We start from the raw sequence: 26298 nt of genomic DNA on the forward strand, positions 1-26298 counted from the left end.
AGAGCATTCTGCTTGCCCATTTCTTATAGTATAATAATATTCCATCACAATCATATACTACAACTTGTTCAGCTATTCCCCAATTGATAGGCATCTCCTCAATTTCCAATTCTTTGTTACAACAAAAGGAGCTACTATGAATTTTTTTTTTTTTGTAATATGATTCCTTTTTCTTTCTTTTTTTATCTTTTAGGGACATAGACCTTGTAGGGGTATTGCTGGGTCAGAGGGTTTGCGGTTTTCTAGACCTTTGGATGTAGTTCCAAATTACTCTCCAGAATGGTTGTATCAGTTCACACCTCCACCAACTGTACATTAATGTCTCAATTTTTCCACATCCCCTTCAACATTGGTTATTTTCCTTTTCTGTCATATTAGCCAATCTCATAGATGTGGGGTGGTACTTTAGAATTATTTTAATTTACATTTCTCTAATCAGTAGTGATTTAGAGCATTTTTTTCATATGACTATATATAGCCTTGATTACTTCATCTGAAAACTGCCTGTTCATATCCTTTGACCATTTATCAACTGGGGAATAGCTTTAATTTTTATAAATTTAACTCAGTTCTCTGAGTTATTTGAGGAATGAGGCCTTTATCTGAGAAACTTGCTATAAATTTTTTTTCAGTTATGATTACTAACTTGTGTATTTCCCTCTATCCTATTTTCCTCCCATTTATCTTCCAGGGGTGGGGATCCTGTGGCCTCGAGGTGGCCTTTTGACTGAGTCCAAGTTTTATAGAACAAATCCTTTTATTAAGGGGATTTATTCTGTGAAGTTTCCTCACCTCCATACCTCTCTTTCTCTCCTTTCACCCTGTCCGCCTTCAAGTGTTTTGCTTCTGACTCCTGCCTCCCCCAATCTGCCATACCTTCTATTAGCTCTCCCCACTTGTGTCCTCACCCTGTTTTCTTCTAGGGTAAGATAGATTTCTGTACCCAACTAAGCGTGTATGTTATTCCCTCTTTGAGCTAATTCAAATGAGAGTAAGGTTCAAGTGCTCCCCCTTAACACTCCCCCACCTTCCCATCCTCTGTAAAAGCTCTTTTGTCCTTTTTTGTCAAATAATTTACCCCATTCTACCTTTCCCTTTCTCCTTCTCCCAGTGCATCCCTCTTTCTCACTCCTTAATTTTATTTTTTTCGATATCATCCCATCATATTCAACTCACTCATGCTCTCTGTCTATGTATGTTCCTCATAACAGCCCTAATAATGATAAAGTTCTTAGGCGTTATAATTATCATCTCGCTATATAGGAATGTAAACAGTTAACTTTATTGAATTCCTTATGATTCCTCTTTCCTATTTACCTTTTTATGCTTCTCTTGAGTCTTGTATTTGGAAGTCAGATTTTCTATTCAGCTCTGATCTTTTCATCAGGAATGCTTAAAAATCCTCTGTTTCATTGAATATCCATTTTTTTTCCTTTGAAGGATTATGCCCAGTTTTGCTTGGTAGGTGATTGTTTTTTTTGGGAGGGGTTGGAGGCAATGGGGGTTAAGTAATTTGCCCAGGGTCATACAGTTAATAAGTATCTGAGGCTGGATTTGAATTCAGGTCCTCCTGATTCCAGGGCCACTGCTCTATCCACTGTGCCATCTAGCTGCCCCCAGGGTAGGTGATTCTTGGTTGTAATCCTAGCTCCTTTGCCCTCTGGAATTTCATATTCCAAGCCCTCTGATACTTAACTGCTACAACTTGTATTATCCTGGCTATGGCTCCATGATATTTGAATTGTTTCTTTCTGGCTACTTAACAACATTTTCTCCTTGACCTGGGAGCTCTGGAATTTGGTTATAAAATATTCCTGGAAGTTTTCATTTTGGGAGCTCTTTTAGGAAGTAATAGGTGGATTCTTTCAATATCCATTTTGCCTTGTGGTTCTAGGATATCAGGGCAGTTTTCATTGATAATTTCTTAAAAGATAATGTCTAGGCTTTTTTTTTGATTATGGCTTTCAGGTAGTCTAATAATTCTTAAATGAGTGTTCCTTGATCTATTTTCTAGGTCAGTTGTTTTTCCAGTAAGATATTTCACATTTTCTTCCTTTTTATTCTTTTGATTTTGTTTTCTTGTTTCTTGATGTCTCATGGAGTCATTAGATTCCACCTGCTCAATTCTAATTTTTAAGGAATTATTTTCTTTAGTGAGCATTTGTAGTTCCTTTTCCATTTGGCCAATTCTGCTTTTTAAAGAGTTCTTTTTAGTGGATTTTTGTGCCTTCTTTACCATTTGGCCTATTGTATTTTTTAAGATGTTATTCTCTACAGTATTTTTTTTGTGCCTCCTTTACCAAACTGTTGACTTTTTTCCCCCTGATTTTCTTGCGTTACTGTAATTTCTTTTTCCAATTTTCCTGTATACATAGTTAGGCTGAACACACCAAACTGTTGACTTTTTTCCCCCTGATTTTCTTGCGTTACTGTAATTTCTTTTTCCAATTTTCCTGTATACATAGTTAGGCTGAACACTTTTGAATGCTTTACAATCTCATTAGGAGGTGGCAGTATTCTAGGGCTTAATGAAAATATGAACATGTGGAGATCTTCACCAAGTATAGAGAAGCCTTTTTTCATTTGGACTTTGCCGGACATTTTCAAAGACAAGAACAAACACTTTTGGCTCACCCATGCCTTCCTATTTATGCTGGGCATGATAATTGCCAGAAGATTGTCAAACAAAGTCATGCCTGTTGCAATATCTTTTGAGAAATCTTGTGAGGCTTTGACATTTGCTTGGGAGGCCTCTTATTAGAGTAGCACTTTTGTCTTTTTTTAAATCAACAAATAAGTCAAACAGATAGTCAACAAATAAGCACAGTGGGGTCTTGTATTCTCTTTACTTTTTAGTCAACTGTGTGAATGGGAAAATGTGATATACTGTAAAATATTGTTTGTGAAAGCCTACCCTTCTCATACCTTTAGTAAGAATGCTTGATGTATGTATCGATTAGCCTCATAAAGCTGTTATAAAGATGGGAAAATTAAAGTTTATTTTGTTGTTTTTTTTTTCAGCCTGTTGAGAGCTTTTAGAATTTCTGTTCTGTCCTTTATCAAAATCAGGATGCCCCAAAATTTCAACTGTGTGAAAAGACAGAATGATATAGTCAGTGTTCATCATTAAGCATGATAGAAATAGTAATTGTGAAAGAATATTTGCTAGCCATGTAAAGTGCTACATTCGAGGTTCAGTTGTTGTATCTTTTTTTTGTTTTGCCTAAATATTTATTCTGTGATGGTTTTCTATTATGTGTGATCTAATTTGGTTAATATGTTCCTGAAATTTAAGATGATTAAACAATGAGCTTTCATTGAAGTTGTACTCTGGTACTTCATTGTGGTGTGGAGATGACCCAGGTTCTCAGAGGTTTTATGCCAGTGGAGCCTTAGCTCTGGCAGGTATTACAGAGTTGGAAAAATGTCAATTAAGTGCCTGGCAGCTGTCTCTCAGCCTGGTATGTGAGGATCATCCTAGCTGGTCATCAGAGGGTTGGCACTAAGGAATACTTTTTTTTTTTTGCTTGGGCTATTCACAAAAAATGTCTACTAAGATGTGAAGGGATTATAATCTGCACTAGTAGGGTACTATATCTGTTGAATGTGTATCTTTTGAATTACTGAATTGTTGAAATTATGGGAAAAGGAAATATTAAATTATGGTGTATTTATTTTTTTCCATAGGGCATTATCGTGGGAAAGAAAGGTTGCATCAAGAATTCTACGAAATATGGATACAAATTGAAATAATTTAAGGATTCTCATTCTCAGAAACACAACAAAATGTATAAACCAGCAGAGACAGTGAAACGTCGACTCAATGTACATGCACCACCGAGGATAAGAAGTGTGGATGTTGCTAGAGGACGAGCAGGGTATGGATTTACCCTTTCTGGACAAGCACCTTGTGTTCTTAGCTGTGTTATGAAAGGGAGCCCTGCAGATTATGTAGGATTAAAAGCTGGAGACCAGATCTTTGCGGTCAATGACATCAATGTAAAAAATGCTTCTCATGAAGATGTAGTGAAGCTCATAGGGAAGTGTTCTGGGGTGCTACATATGATAATTGGCGAAGGCCTCAGTCACGTGGACTCTTGTTCTAGTGATGAAGAAGTTGGATTTTATGAAGGAAAAGGCTGGCTAAAGCCCAAACTTGATTCCAAAGCATTAGGTATCAACAGAGCAGAGAGAGTTGTTGAAGAAATGCAGTCTGGTGGAATTTTTAACATGATCTTTGAAAATCCTACTCTTTGTGCTGCTAGTTCAGATCACTCGAAACCAAAACAAAGGTCTCTTTCAGAGTCAGCTGCTGCTGCTGCTCGGTTTGACATTGCACAGGAAAGTATAAATAGTCCAAATTATAATCTTCATTCTAAGGAAGAAATGTCTAAAGTTATACATGATGATTCAGTTTTCAGTATTGGACTAGAAAATCATGATGACTTTGGATTAGATGCAAGCATTTTAAATGTTGCCATGGTGGTAGGTTATCTAGGTTCAATAGAACTTCCTTCAACTAGCTCCAACCTTGAATATGATAGTCTGCAGGCTATTCGTGGATGTATGAGACGCTTGCGGGCTGAGCAGAAAATACATTCATTGGTAATGATGAAGATTATGCATGATTGTGTTCAACTCTGCACTGACAAAGCTGGCATAGTGGCTGAATATCCTGCAGAGAAACTGGCATTTAGTGCAGTATGTCCTGATGACAGAAGATTCTTTGGACTGGTTACCATGCAGACTAATGATGATGGAAGTTTAGCTCAGGAAGATGAAGGAGTTTTGAGAACATCTTGTCATGTTTTCATGGTAGATCCGGAACTGTTTAGCCATAAAATTCATCAAGGTATTGCAAGACGATTTGGGTTTGATTGTACAGCTGATCCAGACACTAATGGTTGTTTAGAATTCCCAACATCATCTTTACCTGTTTTGCAATTTATTTCTGTCCTCTATAGAGACATGGGAGAATTGATTGAAGGAATGAGAGCACGGGCCTTCCTGGATGGTGATGCTGATGCTCATCAGAATAATAGTACAAGTAGCAATAGTGATAGTGGCATTGGCAATTTCAACCAGGAAGAAAAAAGCAACAGAGTTCTGGTGGTTGATTTAGGAGGCAGTTCAAGTAAGCACATTCCTAGTAATATGTGGGAAAATCCAGGAGGAAGAGCACCAAACCCACCTAGTGCACAGTGGAATGGTTTCTGTCATGATTCAGAAGGAAATTCTTTAGAAGCAACTCAGAATGATAAATTTTGTGATTTAAATAAGCATTTAGTGCCTTCTTCCCGAATGGAGGTTCCTCTTGTTTCTTCACGGAGTTCAGTCCCTCCTTCCAAAAGAAGTACTATGGGTATAGGTGGCAGTTCCAGCCAAAGGTGGCTGCCTGTCCATGTCCTCCAGGAATGGCAACATGGCCACGCCAGTGATCAGGAGTCATACACGGATTCTACAGATGGATGGTCAAGTGTGAATTGTGGCACACTTCCTCCTCCAATGAATAAAATTCCAGCTGACCGATACAGGGTTGAGGGAAGCTTTGTTCAGCCTCAACTAAGTGTTCACAAGAGTGAATGGTCTAAAAAAGCTTTTGGAATGCAAACCATCTTTGGCCCTCATCGAAATGTTAGAAAGACGAAAGAGGACAAAAAGGTAAGTATTATTATGAATAATCTTAAAAAACAACAACAGCTTGCATAAGTAATTTTGGTCAGTTATTTAAGAATTCGGGGGCAGCTAGGTGGTGCAGTGGATAGAGCACTGGCCCTGGATTCAGGAGGACCTGAGTTCAAATCTGGACTCAGACACCATAACACTTACTAGCTGTGTGACCCTGGGCAAGTCACTTAACCCCCATTGCCCAACCAAAAACAAACAAACAAAAAAAAAGAATTCATATTAAGTTTGCTTTTTTTTATCTAACTGCCAAATGCACAGTTCTTTACTTTCCAAATTCAGCAGAACCTCATGTTAAGAAAACTGACAAATAAAAATATGAATTGATGAAACAGGTCTCTTTTGTAAAACACAAAAATTAAGATGCCTATTCTTTACTGGATGTTTCAGCAGGATTCATTCAAGATTCAGGTTTCTATTAATCACTTGTGATGTCAAACGTATTCAAAATAGGCTTATATTTACACAGCTCCTTCAAGAACATGGCTATTGAAAAGTGAAGTACACATAGAATTATAAAATCCTAGCTTTGGCAGAGAATATTTAGAAAAAGAAGCAGTGATCATAAAGAGCCAGTATGCCTTCATCAAGAGCAGATTGTGAAACTAACTTCATTTTAAAAAAATTATTAAACTGGTGGATCAAGAGAATGCTATGGATATGGTTTACCTAGATGTTAGCAAAGCATTTGGTGAACTTTTTCATGGCATTTTTGTGAGAAAGAAGGGGAAATGTGGGCTAGATGATAGTATTATTAGGCAGATGGAGAATAGATTAGATGGTTGGATACACAGAGCAGTTCATTAATGGTTTGATGTCACCTGGGAAGGTGGTTTCCAATAGGATGCCCAAGGGATTAGTGCTTGGCCTTATGCTATTTAACATTTTTATCAGTGACTTGGCTTAAACACATAGGTGGCATTTTTACCAATTTTTCAGATGACATAGCTGGGAAGAATCGTGACAGTATATTCAAAGAAGTATTCAAAAAAGTCTTGACAGGCTAGAATACAGGGTTGAATCAGAAATAGCATTTAACAGGGATACATGACTTAGACTCTGGGTTAAAAAATCAGTTTCATAAGTTGGGTAATATAGATAGGTGACAGTTCATCTGAAGATGAGCTGAGGGTTTTAATGAACAGTAAGCTCAATATAAGTCAACAGTGTGATATGGTAGCCAAGAAACCTAATGAAGTCTTCACCTACATGAAGAAAGGCATAGTTTCCAAGAACAATAATGAGACAATCCTACTGTACTTTATCTTGGTCAAGCCAAGTAATTTTGTGATCAGTTCTAGGAGCCACATTTTTGGAAGGACTTTGATAAGTGGGAGAGTATATGGGAGGATAACAGTATGGTGAAGGGCCTTGAATTCTTGCCATATGAACATTGGCTGAAGGAGCTAATGGGGATATTTTGGCTGAAGAAGAAAGAACTTATGTAGGAGAGGGGGAAATGATGTCTTCAAGTATTTAAAAGGCTGTCATATTGAAAAATGGATTAAACTTGTTATTCTTGGGTAGAACTCAGAGTAATGGGTAAAGTTTCACAGAGAATTTAGGCTTGATATAAGGAAATACAACTAGAAGTATACAAAAATTGAATGGGTGGCCTCGAGTCTTACAGATTCTCTCTCATTCAAGGTTTTCAAGCAAAGACTACTTTCAAAAATTTTTAAATTAATTTATTTTTAGTTTTCAATAATCACTTCCCTAAGCTTTTGAGTTTTAAATTTTCTCCCCTCCCTTTCCACTTCCTTTCCCAAGACAGTGTGCAATATGATATAGGCTCTACATATACATGTCTATTTAAACATATTTTCACATTAATTATGTTGTAAAGAAGAATTAGAACCAATAGGAGGAACCACAAGAAAGAAGAAATAAAACAAAACAGAAGAAAAAAAATGAGCAAATAGTGTGCTTTGATCTGCATTCAAACTCCATAGTTCTTTCTCTGTATTTGGATAGCATTTTCCATTTGGAGTTGTTTTAGATCCTTGCATTGCTGAGAAGAACTAAGTCTATCAAAGTTAGTCATTGCACAACATGGCTGTTACTGTGTACAATGTTCTCCTGCTTCAGGTTGGACTAGATTACTATTGAGTCCCAAATCTGAAATTCCATGATTAAAGATCATGTAATCTAGTCTCCTTGTTTGATAGGTTGAGGAAGCTCATTTTCAGGTGGGGTAAAAAGTTTGCTTTGAGTGATTCAGATAGTAAATAGCAGGGCCAAAATTATTGTTTAAAATAATCTTAAGAACTCTAAAAAAATGCTTTATTTTAGTATTTTTATTTCTTATCATTTAATGTAACTGCTTATCATTGTATTACTTTAAATAAAAATTGACATGTTTGTTTCTGAATGAATCTCTTATTTGAGGAAAGTGGATGAAATTAAATACTAACACAGGAAGGATCTGGGGAAATTATATGCTTGTGAGAGTTGAGCTAGGATAGCAGGGGTTATGGTGTTAAAATTTAAAAGGCAACATGTTCTAGTAGAAAGAATGTGGTATTCCTATACCAGATTATTTTAGATCTGTTGTAGCTAATTTTGGGGCACAGAGAGTCAGTGACTGTGTGAGCTGAGCAATTAGGTAACCTCTCTGACCTTCAGTAAGCTTATCTATAAAATAGGAATTCTTGGACTACCTATCTCATAGGCATGTTGTGAAGACTGGTCTGTAAACTTGTAAATACCAAGATGTGAATGCTTCTCTGTAAAATAGCTTGCGTTTTGGGGCAGTTAGGTGGTGCAGCGGATAGAACACCAGCCCTGGAGTCAGGAAGACCTGAGTTCAAATCCGGCCTCAGATACATAACACTTATAGCTAGGTGACCGTGGACAAGTCACTTAACCCCATTGCCTAGCCAAAAACAAAACAAAACAAAACAAAACAAAAAAATAGCTTGTGTTTCAATAGCACTTAATTGTTTACAAAGTAATTTCCTTACAATAGCCTTGTGTGGTTAGGTAGTGCCATTATTATTATTCTTATTTGATACCAGAAGAAACCTAGACACAGAGAGATTTAATGTCTTGCTTAAATGACAATTAACAAACAGAGCTAGGGCTTTTACCTAGCTCTACTGAGGCTGTCTATTGTGGTTTCAGAACCAATCAGCTTTCTATTCTCCTTTTTCTCTCAAATCCTGAGTTAGTAATACCTTAGAAAGTATTATAAGCCTGTAGATACCTATAATTCCAGATGTGAGTTCAAAATGAAAGCATTGGAATTTTTAAAGATGACTAATTTCCTACCTTTGTGTCCCACTCCACCTGATTCTGCTTTTCCTTCTAGCCTTGCACCTCTAATGAGGGGAAATAGATGGTGAGGAAGGAGAGGATTTAAAACTCTTTGAGTTGTTTGACAGTAAAAAGAGAGTGGGCGCAAGTTGAGCTTATATGTATCACCTCCATATTATCCTTAGAAGACGTATGGCCACAACAGTGGGTACCACAAGACTAAAAAAATGGCATCCTAGGACTATTTTGTTCAAATGAGTTATGACATGATTTGAGGCCATTGTTAAAAAAAATGAGGCCATTTATTAAAATATTGCATATTTGTTTTCACACTAAAATTGTATGATAAAAGCTGGGTTATTCTTATCACTCTTATTAATCCACTCTTCCATGTTGTCTCTTGAAATGGGGATGGGTATTCATAGTGATGATCTGGCAGCCTTGAAAGATCTCGCTCTGCTTTCTGAGTCGTCTAAAAGAGATTCAACCATTGAACTGAACAGGCCTTTATTAAGAACATGCCATTTGCAAGGCACTTTCTTAGAGCACTTGGGATACAAGGACTTTTTGTCTTTTTTTTTTTTTAAGTTAATAGTCCTTGTCCCAAAAGAGCATCCTAACTAAATTAAATTAATTTAGAGTCAAATCTCTTAAATCTAATTCTTTGAAAATTGACAATTTGTATTCCATGTTTAGAATTCCATGTTTGGCCTGAATATGGAATTACTAGCATTTGTTAAATACCTGTGATGTGTTAGGCACTGTGCTCAGTACTGGGGATACCTGTACAAAAATTGAGATAGTCTCTGTCTTCAAAGAGTTTAAAGGCAAGGGATATAGCACATTTATAGACAACTAAGTACAGGATATATACAAAATGAATACAGAGTTATGGGTGAGGAACTTGAGAAAGGCACCCTTATGGGTAACAGTGGAGCTGAGCTTTAAAGGGAGTTAGGAATTCCAGTCTAGGTGAGGAGGGAGAGATTTAAGCTTGGGGGACACCCTATTAAAAGTTACAGAAGTGGAGTTGAGGTGTCATCTAGGAACAACAAATAGTCTAATTTATATGGAGGGTAGAGTAATCGAAAATTTTTTAAAAATATTTTTTGGGGGCAGCTAGGTGGCACAGTGGATAGAGCACCGGCCTTGAAGACAGGAGGACCTGAGTTCAAATCCGGCCTCAGACCAAACACTTGACACTTACTAGCTGTGTGATCCTGGGCAAGTCACTTAATTCCAATTGCCTAAAAAAAAAAAAAAATGGTTTTTTTCCCCAATTACACGTTAAAACAATATTAAAACATTTTTTTTAAAGTTTTGAGTTCCAAATTCTATCCCTCACTGCCTCCCTGTCCTCTCCCTGTCTGAAACTGTAAGAAATCACATATAAGTTATACATGTGCAATCATGTATAACACTTCCATGTTAGTAATTTTGTTAGTAATATATATAAATGCTGATGATTTATGTGGGTTTATTTTATATCCTGCAACTTTGCTAAAGTTGTTATTTCAAGTAGTTTTTACTTGATTCTCTAGGATTCTCTATGTATATCATCATATCATCTGCAAAAAGTGATAGTTTTGTTTCTTCTTTGCCTATTCCAGTACCTTCAATTTCTTTTTCTTCTCTTATTGTGAAAGCTAACATTTCTAGTACCTTATTGAACAACAGTGGTGATAATGGATATCCTTGTTTCACCCCTGATCTTATTGGAAATGCTTCTAGCTTATCTCCATTACATATAATGTTTGCTGAAGGTTTTAGATAGATGCCATTTATGATTTTAAGGAAGACTTCATTTATTCCTATGCTCTCTAGTGTTTTTAATAGGAATTAGTGTTGTATTTTGTCAAAAGTTTTTTCTGCATCTATTGAGATAATTGTGGTTTCTGTTAGTTTTGTTATTGATATGATCAATTATGCTGATAGTTTTCCTAATATTGAACCAGCCCTGCATTCCTGGGATAAATCCTACCTGGTCGTAGTGTATTATTCTCGTGGTAAGTTGCTGTAATCTTTTTGCTAATATTTTATTTAAAATTTTTGCATCTATATTCATTAGGGAAATTGGTCTATAGTTTTCTTTCTCTGTTTTGACTCTTTCCAGTTTAGGTATCAGCATCATATTTGTATCATAAAAAGAATTTAATAGGACTTCTTTGCCTATTTTCCCAGTAAGTCTATATAGTATTGGAATTAATTGTTCTTTAAATGTTTGATAGAATTTGCTTGTAAATCCATCTGGCCCGGGAGATTTTTTCCTAGGGAGTTCATTGATGGCTTGTTCAATTTCTTTTTCTGAGATGGGGTTATTTAAGTATTTTACTTCCTGTTCTGTTAATCTGGGCAATTTATATTTTTGTAAATATTCATCCATTTCACTAAGATTGTCAAATTTATTGGCATACAGTTGGACAAAATAGTTCTTAATTTCTTTAATTTAGTTTTAATTTCCTCTTCATTGGTGGTGAATTCACCCTTTTCATTTTTTGATACTGGCAATTTGGTTTTCTTCTTTCCTTTTTTTAAATTAAATTAACCAAAAGTTTATCTGTTTTATTGGTTTTTTCATAAAACTAGCTCTTAGTTTTATTTATTAGTTCAATAGTTTTCTTAATTTTAATTTTATTAATCTCTCCTTTGGTTTTCAGTATTTATTTCCTTTTTTTTTTTTGGTAAGGCAATTGGGGTTAAATGACTTGCCCAAGGTCACACAGCTAGTACTGTCAAGTGTTTGGTCTGAGGCTGGATTTGAACGCAGGTCCTCCTGTCTTCAGGGCTGGTGCTCTATCCACTGTGCTACTTGGCTGCCCCTGGTTTTCAGTATTTCTAATTTGGTCATATTAGTAATTTTCTACAGGGAGGCCTGAATAAAAGAAAAAGAATGAAAGAAAGAAAGTGAAAAATAGCATACTTCAGGCTATATTCAAACAATATCAGAGGCAGATAGTATGCTTCATCATTAGTTCTTTGGGATTTTCTTGGATCATTGTATTGCTGAGAATAGCTAAGTTATTCACAGTTCTTCATCGAACACTATTGCTGTTACTGTGTATAACATTTTCCTGGTTCTGTTCACTTCACTTTGATCAGTTCATGTAAGTGTTTCCAAGTTTTTCTGAAACCATTCTGCTTGTCATTTCTTTTTTTTTTTGTCTTATTTTATTTTTGTTTTTAGGCAATTGGGGTTAAGTGACTTGCCCAGGGTCACACAGCTAGTAAGTGTCAAGTGTTTGGTCTGAGGTTAGATTTGAACTCAGGTCCTCCTGACTTCAGGGCTGGTGCTCTATCCACTGTACCACCTAGCTGTCCCCTGCTTGTCATTTCTTATAACACAATAATATTCTATTACAACCATATACCATAGCTCGTTTCGCCATTCCCTAGTTGATGGGCATCACTTCAATATCCATTTCATGGCTGAGGGTAGAGTAATTTATAACTAGCCTGGAACTAGATTGTAAAAAGCTTTTTATGCCAAACAGAGGAGATTCTATTTTATAGGAAGCAGCGGAGTGACTTGTCAGATCTGTGATTTAGGAGTATCAGTTTGGAAACCACGTAGAGGATGGATTGGTGACAAGAGAGACTGAAAGCATGGGGACCAACTCTGAGGCTATTGCAGTAGTCTAGGTGGGGAGTGGTTTCATTGAAGATAAGGGGTTGGACGAAGAGATGTTGAGATAGAATCTGTAGGACCTGGCGACCATTTGACTATGATAGGTTAGGTAGGGTCAAGGATAGCTTCAGAGTTTTGAACCTGGATAACCAGAAGAATGGTGCCCTTGACAGAAATCTGGAAACTAGGAAGAGGAGTGAGGGTGGGGAGAAGGAAAATGAGTTCATTTTCACACTTGTTGACTTTGAAATGTCTTTGGAACATCCAGTGGAGATATCAATTGGGCACTTGGAGATACAGGACAGGAGTTAAGAAGAAAAGTGAGGGGGCTGGTTATGTTGATTTTGTTGGCAGAGAGATGGTAATTGAGTCCATGGGAAATGATGAGAGAGTCTTGTGATAGTATAGAGGGAAAACAGAAAACCCAAGAAGAAACTTTGGAGTATGTTCACAAATAGGGGCCAGGATGTGGATGATGATTCTTCAAAAGATACTGAGTAGTGAGTTCTCTATCCCTGGAAGTCTTAAAGCAAAGACCTTTCAGGGAAGTTATGGAATAGGTTTTTCCAGGTCGCAGGAGCCATAGTAAAGCTTTTGTTGGGGATATAATAGCCTTTGTAGCTCACGATCTGGCTGTGGTTCTGCCTTATTTCTGTAGTAGTAATTGTTGGACTCCCCAGAGTGTTTGAATTAAGATGTGAGTGAGAGAAAATGTCATACCTGCACCAGCTTTTGAATTTGGAGGTAGGGAAGGGGACTCAGAATCACAGAGCATAGTAATTTGAAAAGAGGCCTTTGGGTGTCATTAAGTCCAAAGAACTTTAATTTTAGTCACAAGAACTAAAATTCCTAACTATGTCATGAAATAGTGTTTATTGTTTCTGGCATTGAGGTATGTTTTATCATGGATGCTAGAGATATCATAGAAAAATCTTCAGGTATCCACTTGATTCTGCAGTAAACTAATTGTGAACAATTACCTATGGTAGGGGACCTTCAGAGTGAGGTAGAATATTGTGAAAAATAACAGGAGTTCTGGGTAAAACACTTCTTGATCCAGAGAACTTAAAAAAAAATACTGTGATTTCATTGGTGATGACACACCCTTCCCTCATGTGAATCCAAGCCTTTCATGCCTTAGCAGATGGTCTTCATGGCTTGTCACCATTAAACAAAACAAGGCAACCTCCTCACCTGGTGACCAGGGTGAAACTCCAGGCCCAGAGAAAGGACTAATGACCTTTGGAAAAGTGATTAAGAGTTTCTTAGCTACTGAAAAATGTCATTATCATAATTGTCCACAGTGAGTTGTATTGGTATAGCATCTCTCTTAAGGTTCATAGACTGTTCCTCACAGTAGCTCAGCTAGTGAATGTGAGAGCTGTGACTCCCGCTGAGGTGCTGTGGCTTACAAATCTCTACACATTTGTGTTGATATTAGCCGCTCAAAAAATATTTGTTGAATCCAAATGTTAGTTGTTAAAACATTTTAAACCTGAGTGCCACTGATGAATCCCCAGTGCATATAAAATCTGACCTGTTGCTCAACTTTTGTTGCAGCTATCCGTGATATGAACCTTGGCATAGGAACAATTAATCATGGTGTATTTTGTAGGTCATTTATGGCTCAAGACTAAAAAAAAAATTCCACAAATGTTTGATTTATGTACTGACAGGCTTAATTGATATTGGCAGTAAATATGGCAGTTAGTATGGCAGTAAATAGTTTGGGAAGGCTATAAATTGAAAAGAAAGGACAAACTAAAATGGATGTCTAGCTGTTTCCTTAGAGTTTTCTGCAGAAAATGGAGAGTATTACTAAACTAGTTGTGATTCTTGAAACCAGTGAATGTCATACTCGGAGAAAATGTACTACTTACTCATCTGTTGGGTAAAAAAATAAAACCAAGCCAAACCTATGTCATTTAATGGATTCACAAATTAGACAAAAGAATGCTTTTATGATCCAGAAACCATGGCCGTCACTAGGGAGTGATTTCTTACCAAGGTTTAAATGAGAGGCTCCCAGGAGATCTTGTTTGTTTTTGTGCATATGAGGGGATAGAATTCTGGGGAAACATGTACTTAGCTTGCCGAAAATGGACAGCATCAGTATCCTTGTCTTTTCTTGACCATAAGGCCTTATTTTGTTTTGCTTTAGTTCTCCAGTGAGGAGAAACTGATTAAGAAAACAAAAATAAAATAATGAGGAGGGACATTAGTGACCACAATCCATTTTCTTACGGCATAGCAAATTACAGGTTCATCACATACCACAGCAAGAGGATATTGGATTTCAGTGAAGCAAATTTTCTGTGATCAGTCTGGTACAATGAGAGGAAATGTTATAATGGATTGTGGGAAAAGTTTAGAGCCTTAAAGATCATATTTAAGGTAGAACAGATTGTAATCCCCCGAAAGAGATGACTTTAAGAAATAAGCAATATTAGTTAATGGAAACAATGATCTTCAAAGGGTAAGAAATTAAATAGATTTCTACAATAGAAAGTGCACACAACCTCAGAGGTTGTAATCCCTGTTTGATCTGAAACCAGCATTATTGCTCCTCTGATAGCTGGTCATCCAGTCTTTGCTGTGAGACCTCCAGGGATGGGGAATTCACTTCTTCCTAAGGATTCTTGGTCTGCTTTTGGACTTTTCTGACCTGAGAGAAAATTAATCAAACAATAGGGCAACTGACTAAGACATAAAAGGGTTACAGCATGTCAGATATAGTTAGAAAGTCAAACAGGTCTATTTAAAAGAAAAAAAAAACCATTCCCCCAGAGTTCCTGCCTAACTTATAGGTTTCTATAAGAAGTTTTCTATAAGAAACTTCTAAGTTTCTATAAGAAGGTATAGTATAAGAAGATACTATACCTATAAGAAGGTATAGTAAAGCATGTGTTGAAGATTAAGCGTCCCCTGTAGATCATGATATGTCTGTGACACTAATACAAGGAGTACCTTGTAGTTGTATTTCTTGGACTCTACGGTATTTGAATTAAGATGTGACTAAGAGGGAATGTCAAATCTGCACCAACTTTTAGATTTGGATGTAGGGGAAGGAACTCAGAATCACAGAACATATTAATGAAAAGGGGACCTAAAGGTTATCTGCTCAAGTTCTTGTCCAGAGTCACATAGTGAATAGCACAGTTAGGATTTGAATGAGAGTGAAAAGAATGTTGGGTTTGGATGCAGAGGACCTGGGGTCGAATCCTGGCTTTGCTTCTTACAACTTTTGTTACTTTGCAAAGTCCTTTACCTTCTCTAGACCTCAGTGTCTTTATCCTTAAAATGAGAATATTGGAGTAGATTGATCTCCTGCCCACTCTAAATTCAGTGACCAATTCCTGGCATTTGGAAATCTGTGATGGGTTATTAAAGTAATGCTTATTCTTGTTAGGTAGAGGAGGGGAGGGTGGCAACAGATCTGTCCTATCCCTTCAGCTGTCTGAAATTGAGGGAATGTAGGGAGCTCATGCTGTCATTAATACCTCACTGTTGTTTGGCATAGTTCTGGAAATGTTAGCAATAGCAGTAAGACAAGAGGAAGGAATTAAAGGAATAATGATAGATAGATAGATAGAAGAGATAAGATTATCCCTGTTTGTTGATGATATGATGGCTTATTTGGAAAACTCCAGGGAATTAGCAAAGATACTACTTGAGACAGTTAATAGCTTCAGCAAAGTTGCAGGCTACGAAATAAATTCTCAAGAATCAACAGCATTTCAATATAATAATAATAAACCCAAAAAGCAGTAATAGAAAGGGAAATCCTATTCTAAATAACTACAAAATGCATAATGTATCTGGGGATCTACCTCCTAAAGCACACAAAAACTTACATAGATTCTTAATTTCTTAAAGAATTGAAGAACAACCTAAATAGAAGAATATTCAGTGCTCATGGCTAGGCCATGCTAATTTAAGAAAAATGACAATACTACCAAAATTAATTTATACTTTTAATGCTATACCAATTAAATTACCAAGAGGATACTTTATAGAGCTTGATAAAATAGTAACAAAATTCACTTTGAAAAACAAAAGATCTACCATATCAAGGGAAATGATGAAAAGAAGTAAGAACAAAGTAGGAATAGCACTTCTAAATCTCAAACTATTATAAAGCATTAGTCATTAAAACCATCTGGTATTGGTTAAAAAATAGAGAAATAGATCAATGAAACAAACTAGACCAGGAAGATTCAGAAATAACAGAACTCAATAATCCAGTGTTTGATAAAATGGAAAACATAAGTTACCTAGAGAAAAACTCTCTATTTGATAAAAACTACTAGGAAAACTGGAAGGCGGCCTGGCAGCAGTTACCTCATACTCCACTCCTCAATGCATTCTAAATGGATACATGACCTTACTATAAAGACCATACTATAAAAAAAATTAGAAAAGAAACAACTCATATACCTTTCACATCTATGGATAAGAGATGTATTCTTAACTAATACAAAAGATAAAATAAATAACTTTGAGTTCTTGAAACTGAAAAGCTTCTACACAGATAACTAATGCATCTAGAATAAGAAGGGAAGTGGTTGAATGGGAAAAAGTGTTTTTTTTAAATCTAATTTCTCTGATAAGGGTTTGGTATCCAAGATAGATAAGCAATTAATAGATATGATTAATAACTATTCTCCTACAAGTAAATGGTCAAAGGATATAAACAAACAGTTCTGAAACAAAAATTGCAAAGTTTTCATAACCACATGAAAAAAAAAATTCCAAATTTCTAAAAATAAGAGAAATACAAATCAAAATAACTGTTTCACCTTTCACCCTGCAAATTTGCAACAAAAAAAAAAAAGACAAAAATGACAAGTCAGCGTTGGAGGGGGTGTGGGAGATAGGCACATTAATACATTGTTGGTAGCCCTGTGAAATGGTACAGCCATTTTGGAAAGGAATTTGGAATTAAGCAAATAAAGTGACTAAAATATCTGTACCCTTTAGAACTATCCAAAAGTGGAATGGGACTCTGTTACTTACTTTAGTATGACCTTATGCAAGTTACTTAATCCCTGAGCCTTAATTTTATCTGTAAAACGATGGTGTTGGACTAAATGATGTAATTGGTAATTGTTCCCTGCCCTGAACTTCTGTAGTTAACTTTGCACTTCTCATAGGACCCTTGGCATTTTCTGCTTTGTATTTATTTATTTTTTGAAAATTTCTTGACTAGACATTGGATTTCATTGGGATGGGGACTTTCTAGTAAGGAAACTCCCTCTACTAATGCAGACCAGCACTTAGTCTATAATTTATAGTCTTAGCTGTCTGGAGCATTGAAAGGTTAAGTGATTTGCTCAGGATCAAACAGCCCATATGTGTCAGAGGCAACCCAGGCCTTTTTTACTTCAGAGACTGAATATGCTATGCAGTCTTTTTCTGTTGTGTATGATTGTTCTCTTTCTGAGGATACCTGCTTGACTCAGTGCTTAAAGATTTGTTGGTTAGGTCCCTGGGACAACAGACAACTACTGTTGTAGGTTCCAGGGTGCTCTATGGGTCTGTATTCCTGAATCTGTAGTTCATATGCCTTGACTAGTGAACTTACCTTTAACAGTCAGCCAGTAGACACATTTTGCTCGAAGGACTTTAAGTTTGCCAAAATGGCGTAGTAAAACTAGGTTCACATTGCCTGTTACCCTTGGAGGATTATTTCACAGGCTCACAAAAAATTTCAGAGTTGGATGGAGCCTCAGTGGCATTTTGGTTAGGTTTTTTTTTTTTGTTGTTGTTGTTAACTTCCACCAATTGCTTCTAGTTTTGCCCTCAGGGGCCAAGAAAAACAAGACTAATTTCTCTTTCTCCTGACAGTCCTTCACATACTTAGAGACAACTATCAGATCTCCTTACAGTCTTTTCTTTACCAGGCTAACCGTCCTCACTTACCTCAGTCATTCTACATATGGCATGAATTCAAGGCCTTCATGATCCTCTTTGCCCTTTTCCAGCTGCTCTTCAGCTTAACAGTTAATGTCCTCATAAAAATATGGTGCTTAGAACTGAATATAATACTGTAGATGTGGCTAGACCAGCACAGAATACATGGGCCCTTACCTTATTCTTAGAAGTTCTCTTTTGATGTATTCTAAGATTGCATTTGGTTTCTTGGCTGCCATATTCCACCATTGACTCATATATCTAGCCCTAGACTGTCCTGACCACCAGTCTTATGTCGCCAATTTCCTATCAGACATTTCAGGTGTCCTATAGCCAACTCCAAAACAGAATTCATTCCCCATCAACCCCAAGCCTATTCCTCCTCTGAATTTCTCTGTTTCTACTGAGGCCACTTCTACCTTACAGGTACCCAGTCTTGCCACCTTAGAGCCATCTGGAACTTCTTTCTTTCTTACCACCTTATCCAGTTGGCTTCAAAGTTGTGTTGATTCTTCCTCCACAGCATATCTTGCAGCTGTCCCCTTCCTCTCCACTCACACAGTCACCTCCCTACTTCAGGCCTTCATTACCTCTTGCTGAACTATTGCAATAACTTTCTAGTTGGTTTTCCTGCCTCAAGTTTCTCCCTTTTCTAATTCATTTACCATATAGCTGCCAAAGCGATAGTCTTAAGGTATAATCATTGTCTATAAGCATTTATTAGTTCCTACTATGTGTCAGGTACTGCCAATAGCAAAAAAAATGAAAGTTGCTGCTCATAAGGACCTTACATTCTAATGATCTGACCTTGCCACTCCTCTGACTGATAAACTCCAATGGCCCCCATTACCTTTTAGATCAAGTACAAGTACAGACTCCACTGAGTTGACATTTAAAGCTTGTCATAACCTGGGCCAGACATACCTTTCCAACATTAATTTACATTATTTTCCTTCACACACTTTATGGTCAAGTCAACTGACCTTACTCTGCCTCATGTGACACAGTATCTGTCATTTCCTTGCTTTTGTGTTGATTAAACCCCTTTCCCTTCTTATCTTTGCCTCTCAGAATCCCTACCTTCCTTAAAGACTCAGCTTAACTGCCACCTTCTACACAGTCTTTCCTGCCCTTCCCCACCCCCCATGTTAACGCAGCCCCTCAATTAATCTTGTGTCTGTTTTATACCTATATATGTATGTATGTATATATTTATATGTGCATATATATGTGTATATGTGTATATATGTTGGCTCTGCTAGCCTGTAAGCATTTTGAGAACATAGACTGTCCCATTTTTGTCTTTGTATCCCTAGTGCCTAGCTGCCAGGGCCACCCTAGCATAATGCCAGGTATGTAGTAAATGTTTAGCAAGTGCTTATTGTTTGAATGGTCTCCTCTGTTGAGTTCTATTTGTTTGGGGGCAATAGGGACTATGGGTTAATTATCATAGTATCTGCCCCAGTACCTATACCACAATTCTTTGTATATAGTAAGCACTTAATAAATGAATAAGAAGAAAGGCATTGGACCCCTGAAGTAGGAGAGGGGGAAGGATATATGTGCATGTATGTGTATGTAAATATATATGTATCTATTAATATACAACTGTCTTTTAAAATAATCTCCATATGTCATGCTGATAGAGCTTCATGAATGCGCAGCTGCATGACTGAAATTCATTGTATCCTTTTATATATGAATATATGAATATATAGGTATATATATCCCATATAGATATATCCCACTTATCTCCTGTATATGTAATATACATTATATTCCACATATTTATATGCATGTATATGTATATATACACATATGCACCTATATATACACACATATGAAAGAATATAATGAATTTCAGTCATGCAGCTGCACATTCATGAAGCTGTATCAGCATGCTTAAAAAGGCAGTTGTATCTCCCTAGTAAGAATCATAGGACCTTGCATATAGTCGGTGTTTAATATGTTAGTATTAAAATTTAGTGAAATATGTCATTGTACCAGGGGAACTAACTTGAAGGAGTCTGAATAATTTAATGCCAGCAGGTGGTGCTAAATCAGTCAACATTTTATATAAATTCTCTTTAAATTTAACTCTTAGTTTCATTTCAACCACTAGGTGGCAGTGCAATATTAGTTTGTTTACTAGCCTGACAGAGCCCTTCAGCACTGGAGGGGAATTTAGAGATCATTTATTCCAGTATTTCCCTGACTAATTTGACCAGTCAATCAATCAGTCAGTCAACAAGAATTTATTAAGGATCTGCTTTGCGCTAGGTTATGGAACTGTACTGGTTTTGAAACATTGTTGAATTCCATAATGCTCCTCTGAGGTTGCAGACTACTCCTTGATTAAAGAGAGGTTATAGACAATTTGGGGTAGAATGGAGAAACTTAAGATTGTTTTCATACTGAAAAATTCAGTATTTGCAGAATAACTTTGTCACACATACAGTTTCATATCTAATATTTTAAGAGAGCTATTGCTTGCCTTGTGGACTATCAGGATTCTGTAGAATGAAGTTTAGGAAATTCTGTCATTGAACCTGGCTTTCGCGTTTTGCTGTTACATTTATCCATATTATATTTCATCTTCTTATATTTGACCCATTGTTCTAGCCTGACAAGATTTTTTTGGATCCTGATGTTGTTGTTGAACATATTAAGTATCTCTCCCAGTTTTGTATCATTAGCATGAAAAACATTGCCAGTCTTTCCTTCATCCAAGCCATCGATAGGAACAATAAACAGCACAGACCCATGAAGTACCTGAAGGACTGCACTTGAGACCATTTTCCAAGTTGGCATCTACCCATTAATGATGATGGTGCTTTGCATTTGGTCATCCAACGAGCTTTGAATTCATCTATTTATTCAAAAATGGTCTAGCTACCTCTCTTCATTTTTTCTAGAAGTATAGATTGAGAGTTCTACACTTGGGTTCAAAATAATCAAGTGCATGTTTATTTTGGGTTGATGAATTCAGGTTGGGAAAGGTGAGGCTCAGTGATAGCTTGCATAGAAAATATATTGGGCTTTTAGTGGACTTGAAGCCCAATAGTAAGACTGTAGACTGTATGAATAGAAAAAGTGGTGTCATTTCAAGGGCTATCATATGGAAGAGAGTTTTAGACTTGTTCTGTTTGCTCCCATTTTGAAGATACAGAAACTGAGACCCAATGAAATCATTTGCTCAGGATCATGAAGGTAGTAAAGAACATGGTGGGAATTTGAATCCTGGTGCTCTGACTCTAAATTTCTTCTTTGTACTATACTGTATATATGGTCAGTTGTTTTTTTTGGGGGGGGTGAGGCAGTGGAGTTAAGTGATTTGCTCAGGGTCACACAGCTAGTAAGTTTCACGTATCTGAGGTTGGATTTGAACTCAGCGCCTCTTGACTCCAAGGCCAGAACTCTATCCACTGAGCCACCTAGCTGCCCTGTATATGGTCAGTTTTTAAAGGGCAGAATAATTTTTTGTCTGTTCACTTTTTTTTTATAGGACTCCTTTGTTAAGGACTCTTGTTAAAGAAACAGATTATAGCTGGCAAAATATATGTTCTTAACTCCCTCCTTGCCTCCCCTGGAAAGGATTAAGTTACTGGATTGTTTCCTTTGATGGCACTTTTGAAAATCTGGCTGACTATTTAAATGAAACCTTCCCTGCCTACCTCAGCCAGCCTCCTTTGATCTCACCGGAACTACTCTGCCACTTATTTGCCGTTTCATCAAAGACAGCCTTGTATTATGTTATTATTGAACTACTTACTATGTAATAATACTAACACCTTACATTTGTATAGCTTTTTACAATTTTCAAAGAGTTCTCACAGACACTATCTCATGTAATCCTCACATTTGTTTTTTTTTAAATAAATTAATTAATTTTTAATCTTTATCATTCACTTTAATAAGACCTTGAGTTCCAGATTTTCTCCCCTCTCTCCTCTCCTTCCTTTCCAAGATGGCAATCTGATGCAATCTGATATAGGCTATACATGTACAATCATATTAAATATATTTCCACATTAGTCATATTGTGAAAGAAGAATCAGAGCGAAAGGGAAAAACTATGAGAAAGAAAAGACAAAACAACAAAAAAAGAGCAAATAGTATGCTTTGATCTGCATTCAGACTCCATAGTTCTTTCTCTGGATGTGGATAGCATTTTCCATCATGAGTCTTTTGGAATTGTCTTAGATCATTGCATTGCTGAGAAGAGCTAAGTCTGTCAAAGTTAGTCATCACACAATGTTCCTGTTACTGTGTACAATGTTCTTCTGGTTCTGCTCACTTAACTAAGCGTCAGTTCATGTCTTTCCAGGTTTTTCTGAAATGTGCTTGCCCGTCATTTCTTTTTTTTTTTTTTTGGTGAGGCAGTTGGGGTTAAGTGACTTGCCCAGGGTCACACAGCTAGTGCCAAGTGTCTGAGGCCGCATTTGAACTCAGGTCCTCCTGACCCCTCATTTCTTATAGAACAATATTCCATTATATTCTTATCCCACAACTTGTTGAGCCATTTCCCAATTGATGGGCATCCCCTCAATTTCCAATTCTTTGCCACCACAAAAAGGGCCGCTGCAAATATTTTTGTACGTGTGGGTCCTTTTCCCATTTGTATGATCTCTTTGGGATACAGCCCTAAAAGTGCTATTGCTGGGTCAAAGGGTATGCACATTTTTATAGCCCTTTGGGCATAGTTCCAAATTGCTCTCCAAAATGGTTGGGTCATTTCACAACTCCACCAACAATGCGTTAGTGTTTCAGTTTTCCCTCTTCTCCAACATTTATCATTTTCCTTTTTTGTCATATTAGCCAGTCTGATAGCTGTGAGGTGGTACCTCATTATTTTAATTTGCATTTCTCTAATCAATAGTGATTTAGAGCATTTTTTCTATATGACTATAGATAGCTTTAATTTCTTCATCTGAAAACTGTCTGTTCATAGCCTTTGACCATTTATCAGTTGGGGAATGACTTGTATTCTTATAAATTTGACTGAGTTCTCTACATATTTTAGAAATGAGGCCTTTATCAGAGACACTGGCTATAAAAATTGTTTCTCAGCTTTCTGCTTTCCTTCTAATCTTGGTTGCATTGACTTTGTATGTGCAAAAACTTTTTAAAATTTAATGTAATCAAAATTATCCGTTTTGCATTTCATAATGTTCTCTATTTCTTATTTGGTCATAAATTCTTCTCTTCTCCATAGATCTGACAGGTAAACTATTCCTTGCTCTCCTAATTTGCTTGTGGTATCACCCTGTGTGTCTAAATCATGTACCCATTTTGACTTTATTGTGGCATAGGGTGTAAGATGTTGGTCTTTGCCTAGTTTCTGCCATACTGTTTTCCACTTATCCCAGCAATTTTTGTCAAATAGTGAGTTCTTATCCCAGAAGCTGGAGTCTTTGGGTTTATCAAACTGTAGCTTACTATTGTCATTGACTTTTGTGTCTTGTGTACCTTGTGTACCTATTCCACTGATCCACCACTCAATTTCTTAGCCAGTACCAAGTAGTTTTGATGATTGCTGTTTTATAGTACAACACAAGAGCATTTATGAAGTAGGAAGAGAACATACTATTATACTTCTCATTTTAAACTAAGGAAACTGAGGCTTAGAGAGGTTTAAGTATTTATGGACCAGAACCAGGACTAGATTCAAGGTCATTTGACTGTGAGTTCAGTGCTCTTTCCTCCAAACCATGTTATTTCTTGTATTGTAGTAATACTGGCTCATATTTTTATCCAAATTAAAATTGAAATGATTATTAATTTGAATATATACAAGACACTAGATGAAAATTTAAAAAGCCTTTACGCTGAAGATGTTTACATTTTACTAGGGAAGGGATTCAACCTGTACACCGATAAATATAAAGTAATTTGAGGAGAGAAAGAGTGTATTAACAATTGATCAGGGGAGGGATCAGGGGAGGCTTAATAGAGGACATTTGAACTGAGCCTTGAAGAAAGAGAAGCATTTTGAGAGGTGGAGGTAAGGAGGAAGTGCATCCTAGTTATGGAGGACAGCTTGTGTAAATTCAGAAGCAGGAGAGGGAATGTCCCATTTAAGGAATAACCCCCTAATGCCAGGACTTAACTTAGGTTTGATTTTGAGATGAAATAAGACACTTGAAAGTCATTGAACAATTAACCTAATTAAAAGGAGGTTTACTTTGCCCTAACACATACAACAAGTATACATTGCCACTTAGCTTCAACTTTGGTGTTATGCTCTGCCTTCCCCCTTTGTCATCTTATGGAAATGCTTCTGTTGAGTAGGTCATCAGGACAGGGTAGGGTGACTGCCATGATTTTCGGCACCTATCAAATCTGAGAGGCCTAGCCTACTCGTGGCTGGGACTTTTTAATTCCCTTACGTGCCAGGAAGCTTCTTCAGGGAAAGCAGGTCCGGGACAACTTTGTCATCTTTTAGGGAGGAAAGGAAGAGGAGCCTGGGTCTACTTCATGTTGGGGTGGGGGGGAAGGAAGCTGCATCAAGGTCCTGGGCTAATCAGGTCCTGGGTCCAGCTTTGCCTCCTTTTAGGGAAAGTAATCCCTTTCATAGTAGGGAAGGAGGCCTTGTGGGCCTAACTTATGTGGTGGGGAGATTCTGGTAGATACTAGTCCTATAATAAGCTGATTGTCCAATTTGACTAGAACATAGAATATGTGAAGAAAAGTAATATGAACTAAGGTTGGAAAAGCATGTTGGGTGGTACATTGTAGATCAACTGAGTGCTTAGCTAAGGAGTTTGTGTTTTACCTTAGAGACAATACGGAGTCATCGAGGACTTTTATAACTCATGGTTTACAAGTCACTTTCTTCACAGTGGAACCCTGAGAGGGAGGTAGTATACTGTTAAGTATTAATAATTTAATTTTACAAATGAGGGAACTGAGGCTCAAAAAGTTAATTTGTTTGAGATTACATAGCTTGTGTCATGACCAGGATTTATAGGTTATGAATATTCTTAGACATAATTCAGTCAAACTTGTTTGTTTTTGAAATCACCTTTCCAAGGCTGTTGGCAGAGCCAAGACTTGAACCTAGGTTTCCTTGACTCTCACTTCAGTATTCTGACCAAGACACCATGGGCTCAAAGCAGGGTCTTTTGATACGAAATCCACACTATCTCTTTATGTCTTGTCTCCCCAACTAGAACATGAGTTTGTGAGGACAGAGATTTTTCTTACCTTTTTCACCAAAGATATTAAATCAGTGGTTTGTCCAGAGCAGGTGTCAATAAGTACTTGTTGAATTGGAAGATGATTGCTTGTAGCTCATTATGTAAATACTTCAGACCATTGGTACCTTGCTTACTTTGGCTGCTCTGCTTGCTTTCAAGTGTGATTAAGTACAAAATATGTTAGGTCTTTTCCATTTCCCATTTAAGATTACCTCAGCCCTTTTCTGCTCTCAGGGGTTTGAGGGCAGCCAAATAAAATGGCAGCCCAGGTTTTTAACCAAGAACATCTTGAGAAAACTAATAGGGGAATACATGCCCTTTGAGAGTTGAAAGCAAGCTCTTTGAAGGCTTGGGGCTGTTTCCATTCCTATTTTAGCACTAGTACAATGCCTGGCACACAGTAAGAACTTAATAAATGTTTATTGAATTGAATTGAATTTTCTTGGCAGGGGTCACAATTTTAGAAAAAGTTTGTTTCCATCAATAATTATACATAGTTTGGGTCGTTGTGCAAAGCCCCTCTTTTAACATATGGTTTGGTTCTTATTTCTGTAATTATATTGAGGTATTTTATGTGTTCCTCAAAGGCAGATGTATCTTGGTGTAGAATATTATCTCCTT

The 26298-nt window shown here is 36.9% G+C and overlaps 1 protein-coding gene across 1 annotated transcript in view; it reads left to right on the forward strand.

Moving 5' to 3' along the window:
- The first annotated feature begins 3696 nt into the window (after positions 1-3696).
- Positions 3697-26298, forward strand: part of RGS12 (regulator of G protein signaling 12) — a 219357-nt gene continuing 196755 nt past the window's right edge. Inside the window, exon 1 of the mRNA XM_027836387.1 lies at positions 3697-5661. Within this exon, the coding sequence (XP_027692188.1) occupies positions 3787-5661 (1875 nt within the window). The 5' untranslated portion in view covers positions 3697-3786. The remainder of the gene's footprint in view (positions 5662-26298) is intronic.

The sequence above is a fragment of the Vombatus ursinus genome, unplaced genomic scaffold (assembly GCF_900497805.2).
Source record: "Vombatus ursinus unplaced genomic scaffold, bare-nosed wombat genome assembly UNPS02014818.1, whole genome shotgun sequence".
Taxonomy (NCBI): domain Eukaryota; kingdom Metazoa; phylum Chordata; class Mammalia; order Diprotodontia; family Vombatidae; genus Vombatus; species Vombatus ursinus.